This window comes from Leptopilina heterotoma, unplaced genomic scaffold (genome assembly GCF_015476425.1).
Source record: "Leptopilina heterotoma isolate Lh14 unplaced genomic scaffold, ASM1547642v1 Lhet_53, whole genome shotgun sequence".
NCBI classification, from domain to species: Eukaryota; Metazoa; Arthropoda; class Insecta; order Hymenoptera; family Figitidae; genus Leptopilina; species Leptopilina heterotoma.
The window spans coordinates 115,792-129,659 of NW_025111115.1; the positions used below are offsets into that span (position 1 = coordinate 115,792).

The following is a 13,868-nucleotide window of genomic DNA, read 5'->3' on the forward strand; positions in this document are numbered from 1 at the left end:
TACTCTCACTTTATTTTCAGTGAAACATGGTTTAATTTAGTTTCTATTAGCAATAGATATTGGAAGGATATATACGTATGTCTTTCCAGTTACTTGAGATCGTGTAAATGGAGAAAATGGAAATTAGATGAGACAAGTGACAAACGTGTGTATTTTAATCAGGAAATCTGGATTTGCCTTTTCCGATGTACACAATATCCAACTTGTCAATGTATTATTATAATCCATGAACGTGTGATCTGATAAATCTACAGAATACAAAGAACATATTTTTATTTTTAAACAAAAAAAAATTAATTTAATTAAAAAATTTATTTACATATTTTTTATTTTTTTATTTAGAGATAGAATAATAGAAGCACTCATCGGATTGACTTTAAAGGTAAAAAAATCATTCTGTAGTTGATTCATAGTTGATTCGAAAAAAGTTGAACATAAACAAAGAAAAAAATCAATTGCTTTATTTATTTAAAGTCGCAATTTTTTAAAACAGTCGAAAACAGTCGAAAACAGTAGAAAAAGTCAAAGAAAAACAAAACAAAAAGGTAAAATTAAAATTATTTTTTAAAAATGTTTTTCAAAGAAATTATTTTCCTAGCGAATTTGAAATGATTTGAAGAATGAAAGAAGGACTTAATAAGGACTTTGAGAGAAAAAATAATTATTAAGGACAAAGCTCAAAAGCGATCAATCAATCCCTGTACAACCTTTGTATCAGACCTACTTGATGAGTATAAATGCGGGATAGACATCTTCGATTGAAACCCCCTCCCTATTTGGTCATTGTTAATTAGAGATTTTGAGCTCACGTACAATATGCTTTCAATTATGCATGATTAAACATTTGCCAGTATAATAGTCCAATAATGAAAAACCACGAGTGATGATCAGTAATATGCATGATTAAATTACAAACGAATTAAATATTTTCTTTCATTTTTTAATTAAACTTATTTTCTTTAATTGTACATTTTTTTCTCATTTTATTTCATTTGAAGAGAGAATTTTATTTTCTATTTTGACATTTTCTAAAATACGATTTTCAAAATTTATATCCACTGTAAAATTTCTATTCTACATTCTCTATGAAATAGGTACGAATCTAAAATTTATGTTCGCTGTAAAACTTCATTATTTGATAATAATGACATTAAGTATCTTAAATTTTATTTGCGTCTTTACTGTTTAATAAGAACTCAGTAGCCATAAATTTTACTCGGTAACCCTTGATTTCACGGCCTTTATTTACGGTGAAGGTAAAATTTACTCGAGCATAGAATTTTTCTTTTTTCCTGTTTTGAAAATTATAATTATATTTTATATTTATTGGTCTTCTGACTGTCTGCTGGATTTAGTTCCATAAACAAATAAAGAAATATCAATCCTCTGATCGGTTTTTAGGTGAAAAAAAGTGTCTTTAGTCGATTAAAGGTAGAAAAAAGTCGAAAACGTCGTTTATTTTATTTAGTGTTGTTACAAAAATTTCAGTTTGCATTTTCCTGAGCTTTCACTGAGTTAAAAATTTTAATTATGCAAAACTCGGTTAATTTCTTAAAATAAATATATAGGTAGGTAATTACCTACTTATTTATTTATTTTAATTATTTCTAAACATTACAACTGTAATCCTTTCAACACTCAATTTAATTCTATAATTTCTTAAGTACATTTCCTCTCTAAATCAATTATTTTTAATAATTTTACAAAAGTTCTTAATTAAGAAAAATGTGTATGTAATTAAAAATATTGAAAGTACTTGATTTTTAAAAAATTATAACAAAATATTATTCAAATCTGTTTTTCTTAATATTTTTAAATAATTTTTGAACGACTTTAGATTTTTTAATTATAAGTAATTAAAAAATTTCCAAATAATTCAAATTTAGTATAATTTTTGAAAATAAATAAATTTAAAAAAGAATTTATGGAAAATATTAAAAGAAAATCTTAAAAATATGTAGTGATATTTCATTTTTCGAAAATAATTAATTATCTTTAAAGAATTTTTAAACAATTTCAAAATTGAATTTTAATAATAATTTAAAAAAGTAGATTTTTTTATAAATTTTGATTCACTTTTTTGAAAATATTTAAACTTTAAAGAATTTTAATAAAAATGCTAAGAATTCGTTTTTCAAAAATTTCCAATGTAATTTTTGGAAAATAATTAGATTTCTTTAAAGAATTTAAAAAAAGGAACAAATAATTATTATGATTAAAAATTCTAAGAATTCCTTTTTTAAAAAATATTTCATGGTATAATTTTTTAATTCAAATTTTCCTTAATTTTCAAGAATAATTTTTGGAAAGTTCTTCATAAATTCAATTATCTATTTAAATACAAAAATTCAATTTTTTATCAAAATGTGTCCTGTAATTTCTCTAAAATTCAATTATTTTCTAGAATTTTTTTAACTAAAATTTTTTTCTAAATAAATTATTTTTAATAATTTAGAGAAATTTTTTTTGAGATTTCAACAAAGAAACAAAGTTCACTAATTTCAAAATAAATTTCAAATAAAGTTTTTTAAATACTAAGTTTTTTTAGAATTTTCAATTAAAATTATTCCAAATTCAAATCTTTCAATACTGAAAGAAAATTTAATTTTTATTTTTATTTCTTCTAAAAAAATGTTCTATTTGTAATTTCTCCCATATTCAATTATTTTTTTAGAATTTTGACCTAAAATTTTCCTCAAAAAATTAAATTATTCAAAAAAGAAAGTCCACTTAAAATAAAATTTTAAATTGAATTTTTTCTAAAAGCTTTTGCTATTTAATTTCCTTGATTTTTATTTGAAGATTCTTTATTAAAATTCATGAAAATTTGATTTTTATAAATGTTCATAAAATTAGAAAAATGAATTATTTTCAATAAAATTTCAATTATTATAAACTTTTTAATTATATAAATATTTATAAAAACAATTTTCTCAAAACAGTTATTAAAAAATTATATAGTTTTTGAATGATTTAACTAGTTATTACTGTTTTCAATCGAAATAGGTTGCATTTTATCCTAAAAATTGGTATTTTGATGTAATATTCGAAAAAAGTCGAAAAAGTCGAAAAATTCAAATTGTTTGAAAATAGTGAGAAAAAGTCAAAAAAATTATTCTAACCGAGGCCAGTATAATTATATATTTATTGAAATTATTATATGTAATTATATTTCTAATCAATTAAAAATTCTTTTACCATTTTAATAAATACAAATATTCAACTATTAATTATTTTGCAACTGATTAAATTGAATTCGCAGTCATTATTATTTACTTGACTAATGAAAAAAAATTCTTTAAAGAAACTTTGCTTCTTCGTTTCCTTCTGTTTCCGGTTTGTTATCAACTTACCCGTGCAAGGTTTCTTCTTCTTATTCAAAGGAGATTGTGTGGTGACGGCGGTCCAACTCTTATCGTCAGTGGTGATATTCAGAAGTTCACAATTGAATTTGTGCTGCCAGAACTCGGCGAACCAAGGATTACGAGTGTTGTTAAATGGACTCAGAGAGAAATAATGGTCATCGAACTCGCGATTGTATGGCGAATGAATTCGAATTGAAATACTGCCCTGTGCTTCTTCCTCCACGTCCTTTACCACCTCGTCACGATCCGCCCATCCGTCACTTGAAAAATTATCAAAAAAGAAGACGATTTTTAATTATTTTCTATTCTGTTTTTATCTTCATCTTCAAAAGAATATTTTTCATTTTTTAATATTCTTTTCCACCAGTTTTTTAAAATTTTTTATATTCTTTTTTGAAATACTTTTTCAGTGAAAAAAAAAGTAAAAAAAACATTCCCAGACTTCGCACTCGATAATTAATTTTTAAAAAGTGTATCAAAAAAACTCGTTTTAGACACTTCACAAAACTGACGAAAATTCCATTCCATATTTTTTATGTTTCTCACTTTTTCCTCATTTTCATCAAAAATATTTACTTCTTTCTTAAATTATTATGATGCTAATATAAATTGAATTCATGCAACTAATTTTATTATTCATCAAAGAATTTAAATATTTATAAAAATAATTTAATTCTTGCGAAGAATTTTTCACAAATTTTTAAATAATTAATTTCCTATTTTGACTAATTTTATGCAAATTCTAATTTAAATAATTAAATTCCTGAGAAATGTTTATTAATCATGAAAATAATTGAATTCTTGGGAAAAATTTAATTAAAATCTAAAAGAATAATTTAATTAAAACTGTATTTAAAATAATTGATTTATTTTGAACAATTTTATTAAAATATTTGAAAATAATTGAATTTCTGTGAAAAATTCTAATATTTTTGTGAATACTTGAATTTTTCCAAAGAATTGTATAAAAAAACATTTTTTAAATAATTGATTTCTTCGAGGAACTGAAATTAAATTTTTAAGAATAATTATGTACATTTTTCGAGCTCTTCCTGTAAAATTGTATTAAAATTAAAAATAATTCAAAATCCTGCGATGAATTTTATTATTTATGAAAATACATAATTGAATAGTTGCTAAGAATTTTATTATTTAATAATAATTAAAAATTGAATTCCTGCGAGGAGAATTTTATTATTTATGAAAATAATTGAATTATTTCGAAAAATGTTATTAAAATTTTTGAAAAGAATTGAATTTCTTTGGACATTTTTATTATTTTTGAAAATAATTAAATTCTTTATAAGAATTTTATAAACATTATTTTAAATAATAATTAATTTTTTCGAAATATAATAAATATTATGAAAATTTTATTTTAAATAAATTAAATTCTTGTGGAAAATTTTATTTGTGAAAATAATTGAATTTTTCGATTAATTAATTTAAAATAGTATTAAAAATAATTGAAATTCTTCAAAAAAAAATTTTTTATTTATGAAAATAATTGAATTCTTTTGCGAAATTTTCTGAAAATACTAGATATTGAAAAGAATTGAATCGTTTTAATGAATTTGATTGTAATTTCTGAGAATAGGTTTTTGATTTCTAGTCTTAGCGAATTTAAAGCAGTGGAAATTCTAAAAGAAAAAAAACCGAAATAGTAGCTTTTAGTGGCTACAGAATGCTGAAATGAAATGCTGAATGAATGCAAACTTGCATTTCCTTTTTAATTTAATTGGATACCTAATTTTGGAAAAAAAGTTTTTAGCCTGGAAAATATATTCGAAAATATTTGATAGGTATATTAAATTATTATAGTCTTTTTTTTAAGTAGCAGCGCAAAAAACGGGTCCGAAATTATTTCTGGAATGACCCTCTTTTTTTCTAAGAAGGTCGAGAGACGTCGAGAGATGATACTAAAGTTTAAGAACGAACGGAAATTAGTTACAGAACGGAAGCTTGGTAAGTAGCACACCGAGTAGAAAGGTGACTCTCGTTGACTCCCTTTCCGCGACTTGAGGCTCAATTCATCCATAGTTCCCAATTTCCTATGTGAGAGAACACAGAAAACTTGCCTCCAATATCAGTTTCATTCTTTCCTCTCAAATCAATTTCTCATTTCTCATTTCTCTCCTTGTGTCTCATGAAATGTAATTTAATTTTTTTTCTTTTAATAAAAAATGAAAATAAATTGTTATTACCTATAAACTGTTGAATTAAAATTTAAAAAATTTGAGGAAATTTAGTGGTTTTGACTGGTTGATTTGAAGAAAATGTACTTAAAAAGAAGATAATTCGATAATACCTTCCAATGTACATGAAGCGACCTGTCATATTTAAACGTTTCGAAGCTTTCAAGAGTCCATTCATAGTCATGCCCTCACAAAAGCAAACCACGATTTTCGCATTGCTGTCTTGATTAAGATTTCGAAGGACTCCATCAAAAACTGAGTCCTCAGCGGTTGACAATGCTGAATCCTCACGTGCTACACACACTCCGCTCTTCTCTGCTAATTCACGAAATGCCTGGATTCCACTTTGACCATAATTTTCTAAAAAAGCCAAAAAATAAATTATTCTCAAAACTGGAGATGAACTTTCTTTTTTTCGATATAAATTTATTGATATGTAATAAATAAAGGAGGAGGTATATAATAATAGTAATAATGATCGAGATATTCTCTCCTCACATGAAGTAAGCCTTTTTTGATTCCAACTTGTCATATCAAAAATTTAACAATTAATTTGTAAATAGAGTGCAATTAATTCGCCTAGAATTTTTACAAAAACAGGACATTTACAGGATAGGGAAAAAAGTAAAGTAAGGAAATTTTATCCAAAGTATTCGAAAAATATCAAATTATTCAAAATCTTAAATAGTCTATGAATTTTCTTTCAAAAATTAAAAAAATCCACAAGTAGAGTTACAGTTGCAATTTTTAGAAATAATCAATTATTTATTTTTGCGTAAATTGTATTTAAATAACTGAATTCTCCTATAACTAGAAACAATCAATTGTTAAGAATTATAAAAATTGATTTGGAAAAGAATTTCAGTTAAAATTTTAGAAAATATTTCAAGAATTGGAAGAATTGCTGTTCAAATTTTTAGAAATAATTAAATTTCACATTTATTGAACGAAAAATAACGAAATTTAAAAAATTGTTATTAAAATTTTTTGAAAACATGTAGTTGAATTTTCGAAAATAATTTTTAAAAAAATTGGAAAAACAAGAAATTTTCTCAAATTTTATTAAAATAAAGTTTATATTCCAAACAATTTTATTTGCTCACTTTAAAAAATTATTTTCGAAAATATTATTATATTATTTGAAGAAATGCAACCAAAAATTTGAAAAATAATCAAATTTTACAAAAATTTTGGTGTTTAAATAATTCATTTATCATTGAATTCTAATAAAAATATCTAAAATAATTTTAAGAAATTAAAAAAGGACATTTTCTCGAATTTCATTGAAATAAATTTTATATTTTAAAGAATTTTATTTTCTCACATTAAAAAATTATTTCTAAATACCTATTATTGTATTTTTTGAAGAATTGCAACTAAAAATTCGTAAAATAATTAAATTTTACAAAAAGTTTTATATTTAAAATTTAAATGATTCAATTCTCGAACTTTCTGATAAAAATTAAATTGAAAAAGAATTTCAGTTAAAAGTTTAGAAATTATTTGAATAATTGAAAGAATTAAATTTCAAAAGGTTTTACATTGAAAGTATTTTTTTAAAATTTTAATTCCTTAAGGACAAATAAATAACAATAAGCCTATTCACAAATATTCATCAAACAAAAATGAATGAAATTTAAAAAATTTTATTGAGAAATTTTGAAAGAATGAGGTTTATAAAAAATCGTTATTAAAACTTTTGAGAAATAGTTGAAATCCCAAAAATAATTTTAAAAAATTGAAAAAATAGTAAATTTTCTCAAATTTCATTAAAATAAATTTTATATTTCAAATAAGAATTTTATTTGATCACTTTAAAAAATTATACTTTAATATTAGGATTGTATTTTTTGAAGAAGTGCAACAAAATTTTGGAAAATAATTAAATTTTACAAAAATTTTTTCACTTTAATAGTTATGCTAGTAAATAATAATAAATAATAAAATTTGTAAAAAAAAATTCCAGCTTAAATAGGTACATATAGAAAAATATTTCAACTTAAATCCAATCCTAGAAAAATACTTGATCTGAATTTTCAATATTTTAGCTTTCAATTTTTAATATTCTCATACGAATATTTTATTTCCACATTTATTAAATTTCGTCTAGCACTTTATTCTTGGTTAGAACATAAAGATTGTCTCTATTGAAGAGTAATAATTTGTAACTTCTTTTTTATATTGTATATTTTTTTCTGCTGAGAATAAGTCTCCTAGAACAATAGACGTTCGCTTTTACATTTTATCGACTAGATGCAAAATTATCCAACTTATATCCTGTAAAAGCTTCGCTCTACCGCAACATCCGTTTCCTGAAGAAAATACGATTAAGCGAACCGCGCGATGATTTTATCAGTTCTTATTTACCCGCCAACTTCGTAGAGCTTTAGATTTTCACAGTTCGGGAACTCTATTTGACGGTGGAGGAAAAGGAGGTGGAAAATTTATTATTTCCCATTGGTATTTCAATTAATAAGCAATGTCCGTTATTCAAGATGGGGATCGAATTTATAAGTGTCAACGTATTTTACAAACTTCTGCGCTTTCTCTAATTTACCATTAACACTGACGACTTTCATTAATTTTCCATTTTCTTAAATTTAAAGTAAATTCAAATTTCAAATTTTTATTAAATTTAAGAAAATATATTTTTTTCTTATAAATTATTAAAAGTTTTTTTCACAAATTTTAATTACGATGATTTCTAAATTTGTATTATTCAAAAACTTGAATAAAATTATAAACAAAAACTTGTTTAAATCACTGTTTTAATAATATTTTTAAAATATTTTTTCAAATAATTGAACTTTAGCACAATTTATTCTCGAAAATAATTGGATTTTTTAAAAGAAATTGTGGAAAATATTAAAAAAATAATCAATTTTTTGAAGAATTTCAATAGGTATTACAAATATAAAAATACATGATTTCTCCAAAATTTTAATGACAAGTTTTACCTACAAAGTAGAATTTAAAAATATTTTAATTTAGTTTTTTTTAAGAGAATTAAATTTTAATAAATTATGATTAAAAAATTCTAATAAGAATTGATTTGTTAAAAATATTTTAAGTAATTTTTCGAAAATAATTTAATTCTCAATTTTTTTATTCAATATTCCTCAGGAATTAAAAATGTTGAAATTTCTAAAATTTAATTATTGCTAAAAATAATAACCGCAAACCTTTCAAAATTCAAATTGTTTTCTAGAATTTTAAACTAAATTTCTTCTCTAAATCAATTATCTATTTGTAATAATAATTTTGAGTATTTAAATATTTAAATCGAAAAATTCAATTATTTTTTCTTTTGTAACTGTAACTCTAATTCTTTTCTAGAACTTTTTACTCAACTTCTTCTCTAAATCAATTATCTTTAATAATATTGCAAAAGTTGTTCGAGAATTCAATTATTTAAATACAAAAATTAAGTTTTTGAAGAATTTTTTAATTACAAATATGAAAAAAATGATGATAAAAATTTTTAAAATTTGTTTCTTAAAAATATTAAAAAGTAGTTTTTTGAATGTAAAGCAAAAAATAAATTCTTTCAACAACTTTTATTTTAGACAATTTAAATGAATTTTGAAATTGATTATTTTTTTCCAAATTCTTGAAAATTTGATTTTCAAAAATCCAAATCTCAAAAAAAAAAAAAAAAAAAAAAAAAAAAAAAAACAATTCGAAAAAAGTAGATTTTTTTTTCTAAAATGGACAAAATCGTTTTTCCTTTTGAAAATAGTCAAGGCCCGATAATAATTTCTTTAAATAGATAATTGTTGAAAATAAAAAATGTAGGTGTATTCTCTAATATTAGTGAAATAAATTAATGTTCATTAAATGTTCGCGCAGTCTTGCGTCTAATTCATTGTTGGAGGAATTAGATTTGTTACTCCCGTACAATTACCAGATCAATTGTCGTCGAGATTGCAGGGTTTTGTTTCGGTCACAAGAGTTAATGGGATTACTCCAGCTAAATTTATCCACTTTCCCTCAACAAGCATTTAGAGAGCCAGTGATATCGATTGACTAACATTTCATTTAGCTAATTATTTCTTTTAAATTAAATGCCATAATTAATACTATCAACGAGAAATAATTATCAATTATTCAATGAATATTAAAGCCCCAAACGAAAAAAATGCACAATACAACCAAGTTAATAATAATAATATCAGGAAAGAATTTGTCGCAAAAAGGAAAATGGAAGGGAAGTCTATTGTGAGAAAAAAAATTACCTTCCGTATGGACAATCGATACATAGGTCCAATTGAAGTGGCGCAAGATATCCATGAGAAGTTGTGCCTGGTACTGATCGGATGGAACAACACGAAAAAAAGTCGAGTATCTACTCTTGATGCTGAGATCTCGAGATGTAGCCGAGTAGCCTATCTGAGAAATAAGAGAGAGAGAAAGAGAGGAAAAAACCCCATGAATTGAATTTAAAACTTTTGAAAACCAACAATGGAAATTAAAAAGTTTCTCCATTTAAATTTATATTTATATTTATATTTATACAGACAGAGAAATAGAAAAGTAGTATTTAATAAAACGGCTCATATTTAAAATAAAATCATAAAAAACTTATTTACTTGCGGAATGGAAAATAATTGAAGGAGATTTTGTACTTGAAGAGTAACGGAACTGGAACCGGGACCAACAACTCCAATCATTGGAGCTTTAAAGCTCGTCTCCGTCTGTAATATAAAATAGTATATGCATATTATTAATTCATTAATTCATTAATTCTTAATAATTAATTTAGTTAACAACTAATTTAGCTTAGAATTAAATACTTTATTAATTACTAGGTAACTTGTATTCCTAATTAATAAATTACTAATTACTATGTAAAAAAAAGGCTAAAGCACACGGGTGGTTTCTTATTTATTAAAACTTTTCTTAATAACACATTCAATTTTTGTTCAATTGATCATATTGATAAATTTGATTAATTATTCATATTAATAAAGATCGTTAGGAACCGCGCAAATTTTTACTTTAAGTATTTAGAAAAATTAATATACCTAAGTAATTTTTTCGACTTTATTCAAATATTACAAAAAAATTCTAGTCTCTTGATATAAAATACCATTGAAATTTAAATAGACTTTAAATTGAAATTTTTCAAATTTTAAATTTAGAATAATTTAAATTATAAATTCAGATGAATTACTTTTTTCAGAAATTTGTATTCATATTTCAAATTTTTCAAAAACTAATTCAAATTTTAAATATATATTTTGAAAATACTTTTCTTCTTTTAAACTATGTTCTTTAAACTATTAAAATTATTAATTTAATATAGATAATATATTTAGAAAGGAATTTTAGTTAAAAATTTTAGAAAATAATAGAATTTTGGAAGAGTTATTAGTAGAAAGTTTTAGAAACAATTAGATTTCCAAAGTTTTTAATAATTTTAGTTTTTTGAAAAGTTATAATTCAAATTTTTTTTATAGATCAGTTGATTTTTTTAATAAAAAATATGAAATCTCAATGAAAAGAAACACGTGTAAATCTTTATTTGCTTAGATTCACCTTGATATTTCTCTTGTTCTATTTCGTCGTGTGTTTTTGAAAGACAAAAAATATTAAAAAATTGGAAAAAATTATTTAAAATTTAAAGAGTCAATTTTGTTTAGAAATTAGTTCAATTTTCAAATACATATTTAATGAAAAAAAATCTCGAATAGTCAAAACAATTGAATTTTCAAAAATTTGTTATTTTTAAATTTCAAAAAATTCATATCAAATGAAAATTTCTATACTTATTTAGCTTCAAAAAATTATTCAAATACTTTTTAAAAAAGTAATGAAATTCTTCAATTATTTTCAATATTTTCGGAAATGTGTAAATTGAAATATTATTGAAAATAATTATTGAAATTTCCCCTTAAATTCTACAATATTATTTACAAACTTTGCTATTTAAAAAAATCTAACTTTATTGAATTATTATTATTATTATTATTATTATTATTATTAAAATTCTGTTGAAAAGCAATCAATTTAAATATTAATTATTTTTTAAAATTGTTGAAAAATTGTTTTAAAAAGTTGAATTATATTTCAAAAACTACGCTTTATAAGAAGTATTTTTAAGAGGAAAATTCAGAAAATTACTAAAAATAATAATTATTTTAGAAAAGATTTAAAATGTAAGAATTACAGTTGTAATTTTTTAGAAAGTTTGAAGTGTAAAAAAATGAATAACAATAATTATTTAAAATAGTAAAAAGAAAAGTTACTCACCTGATTGGCGTCTGTTTTACAAATCGTTGATTCGTCATTAGTGAAAATTTGATTTTTCGAAGATATTGGCGAAATTGCATCACGAACAAGTTCAATGCTTTGTTGCAATGCAACAGGGGAAGACCAACAGGAATCTCTAACTTCTAAACCTAATTGAACACCTGAAGCAAAAGTGATTTCTTTAATAACAATTAAATTTAAATAAAGAAAATGTCACTGAAAATAATGAATAATTATACTTGCGAATGAAACACAATACCATTTAAAATTGAATCATCATTGTTGATTTTGTCGAGGGTTATCAAAGCAGTTTCAACTCGTTGTATACCATAAGTTTCTCTAATTGGCCCGCAGACTAATGTTCCTTTACTGCCCCTTGGTGTCTCATGAACACTGAATAAAGCACCGAGTATAAAATCGCCTTTGACTCTTGCGGAGAATTCACCATTTATCATGTTGTTGCACATCAGGCAAATAATCACAGTAAGTAAAAGCATTTTGTTTTCAAAAAAACCAAATTTCCTTATTGTCATCTGTTCATTACTTTATTTTTTCGAAAAAACTTCTAGCCGAAAAAAATGCAAGTCTTGTAAAATATTCCTCGACATTCCCAACATCTTTGTGATTTGAAATTTTTTGATTTTCCTTTCATTTCTAATATAATGGTATATAGTAGATTTTCTCTCAACTTTGTTCAAATCAGTTTTTGAGAACGATTTGAAAATTCTCTCGGGAGAGTGTCTGAGAAAGAATGAAAATTCTATTCAACAGTTTCCAAAGGGAGCGTGCGCCTGTAACTTAAAGTTTCCGATTTCTCGATAAGATTTGCCAAGTAGTTTAAAAGATACGATATTAGAGAACAATTTCATAAATTCACAAGAAGAAAATGTAAAATAAGTTAAAATCAATTTTTCAATTAAGATAATATTTTGGGAAAAATAGCATTTTTAAATTTACGAAAAAAATGAGATTCTAACTCTAATTTTCTTCTTATTTTAAAGCAAGGAATTTATTTTTCACAAAAATATTTCTTCCTTTTCATTCAACGATGCTTCTTTTTAATCTTCCTTTTTCCATTCTTCAAGTACACTTCTTCTTTGACCGCGTAATAATATCAATATTAGAATTTCTGTTATTTAAAGGAATTTTCTTTGTCACAAAGAAATTGTTCTCTCTGGGGGCGAAAATATTTTTATTTCAAAATATAAATTAAATCATTTTTCAAAAGTATTCTTTTTAAAAATTGTGCAATCGATTTTGGAGATCCTACTCAAATAAATCTTCATGTTTTATAATTTTTATTAAAGATGACCGAGTAATAAAATAATTATTTTATATTATAATACTCTAACCTCTTCAAAATTATTTTCATCATTTCAATTCAATTATTATTATTTTCTACAATTTTTAACTAAAATTTGTCTTCAAATCAATAATTTTTAAAAATTTTTGAAAAAGTTCTTTGAGAATTTTCAAGTCCATTTATTTACAATTATTCAATTTTATGAAATTTTGTTTATTCGGAAATTCTTATTAAATATAGATTAAAACTTGAAATAATTAAAAAAAAAACATTCAATTAAACTTTTCCAAAAAAATTAATTCTACAGAATTGTTAGTTAAAAGTATGAAAAATTCAAATTTTCAAAGATTTTAATTTGAAACCTTTTCAAAATTCAATTGTTTCTAGAAATTCACAATACAATTTTTTTAATTATTATCTGAAATTTTAACTAAAATTCATTTCGAAATCAATTTTTATTAGAAAATTTTACGAGAATTTAATTATTATAATACAATATAATAAAGAACCTTTTGAAAAATTGAATCTTTCTTAAAATTGAATTCTCATAAAGAATTTTATTAACAAATTATTAAACAAATTATTCGTCTTTTGACGACTTTTAATGAAATTTTTAACAATAATTGCCTTTTTTAAGGAATTCCATTAAAATTGCATTAAAAATAATTGAAAATTTGCAATGAGTTTTATTATTTATGAAAATAATTAAATTCCTAAATAAAATTTATTTTTTGTAAAAATAATTGAATTATT

The 13,868-nt window shown here is 22.6% G+C and overlaps 1 protein-coding gene across 4 annotated transcripts in view; it reads right to left on the minus strand.

The window, feature by feature from the left end:
* Positions 1 to 13,868, minus strand: part of LOC122508253 (metabotropic glutamate receptor 1-like) — a 39,646-nt gene that overhangs the window by 9,833 nt on the left and 15,945 nt on the right. For 2 of the 4 annotated variants that reach the window (XM_043621507.1, XM_043621509.1), the window contains exons 3-8: positions 12,072 to 12,609; positions 11,813 to 11,973; positions 10,150 to 10,254; positions 9,796 to 9,949; positions 5,674 to 5,920; positions 3,354 to 3,625 (exon numbers count right to left, since the gene is read on the minus strand). In XM_043621507.1, coding sequence (XP_043477442.1) covers positions 3,354 to 3,625; positions 5,674 to 5,920; positions 9,796 to 9,949; positions 10,150 to 10,254; positions 11,813 to 11,973; positions 12,072 to 12,345 — 1,213 coding nt within the window. In that variant the 5' untranslated portion in view covers positions 12,346 to 12,609. Of the gene's footprint in view, positions 1 to 3,353; positions 3,626 to 5,673; positions 5,921 to 9,795; positions 9,950 to 10,149; positions 10,255 to 11,812; positions 11,974 to 12,071; positions 12,610 to 13,868 lie in introns of those variants that run through there. The other 2 variants (XM_043621508.1, XM_043621510.1) reach the window with 2 other exon arrangements.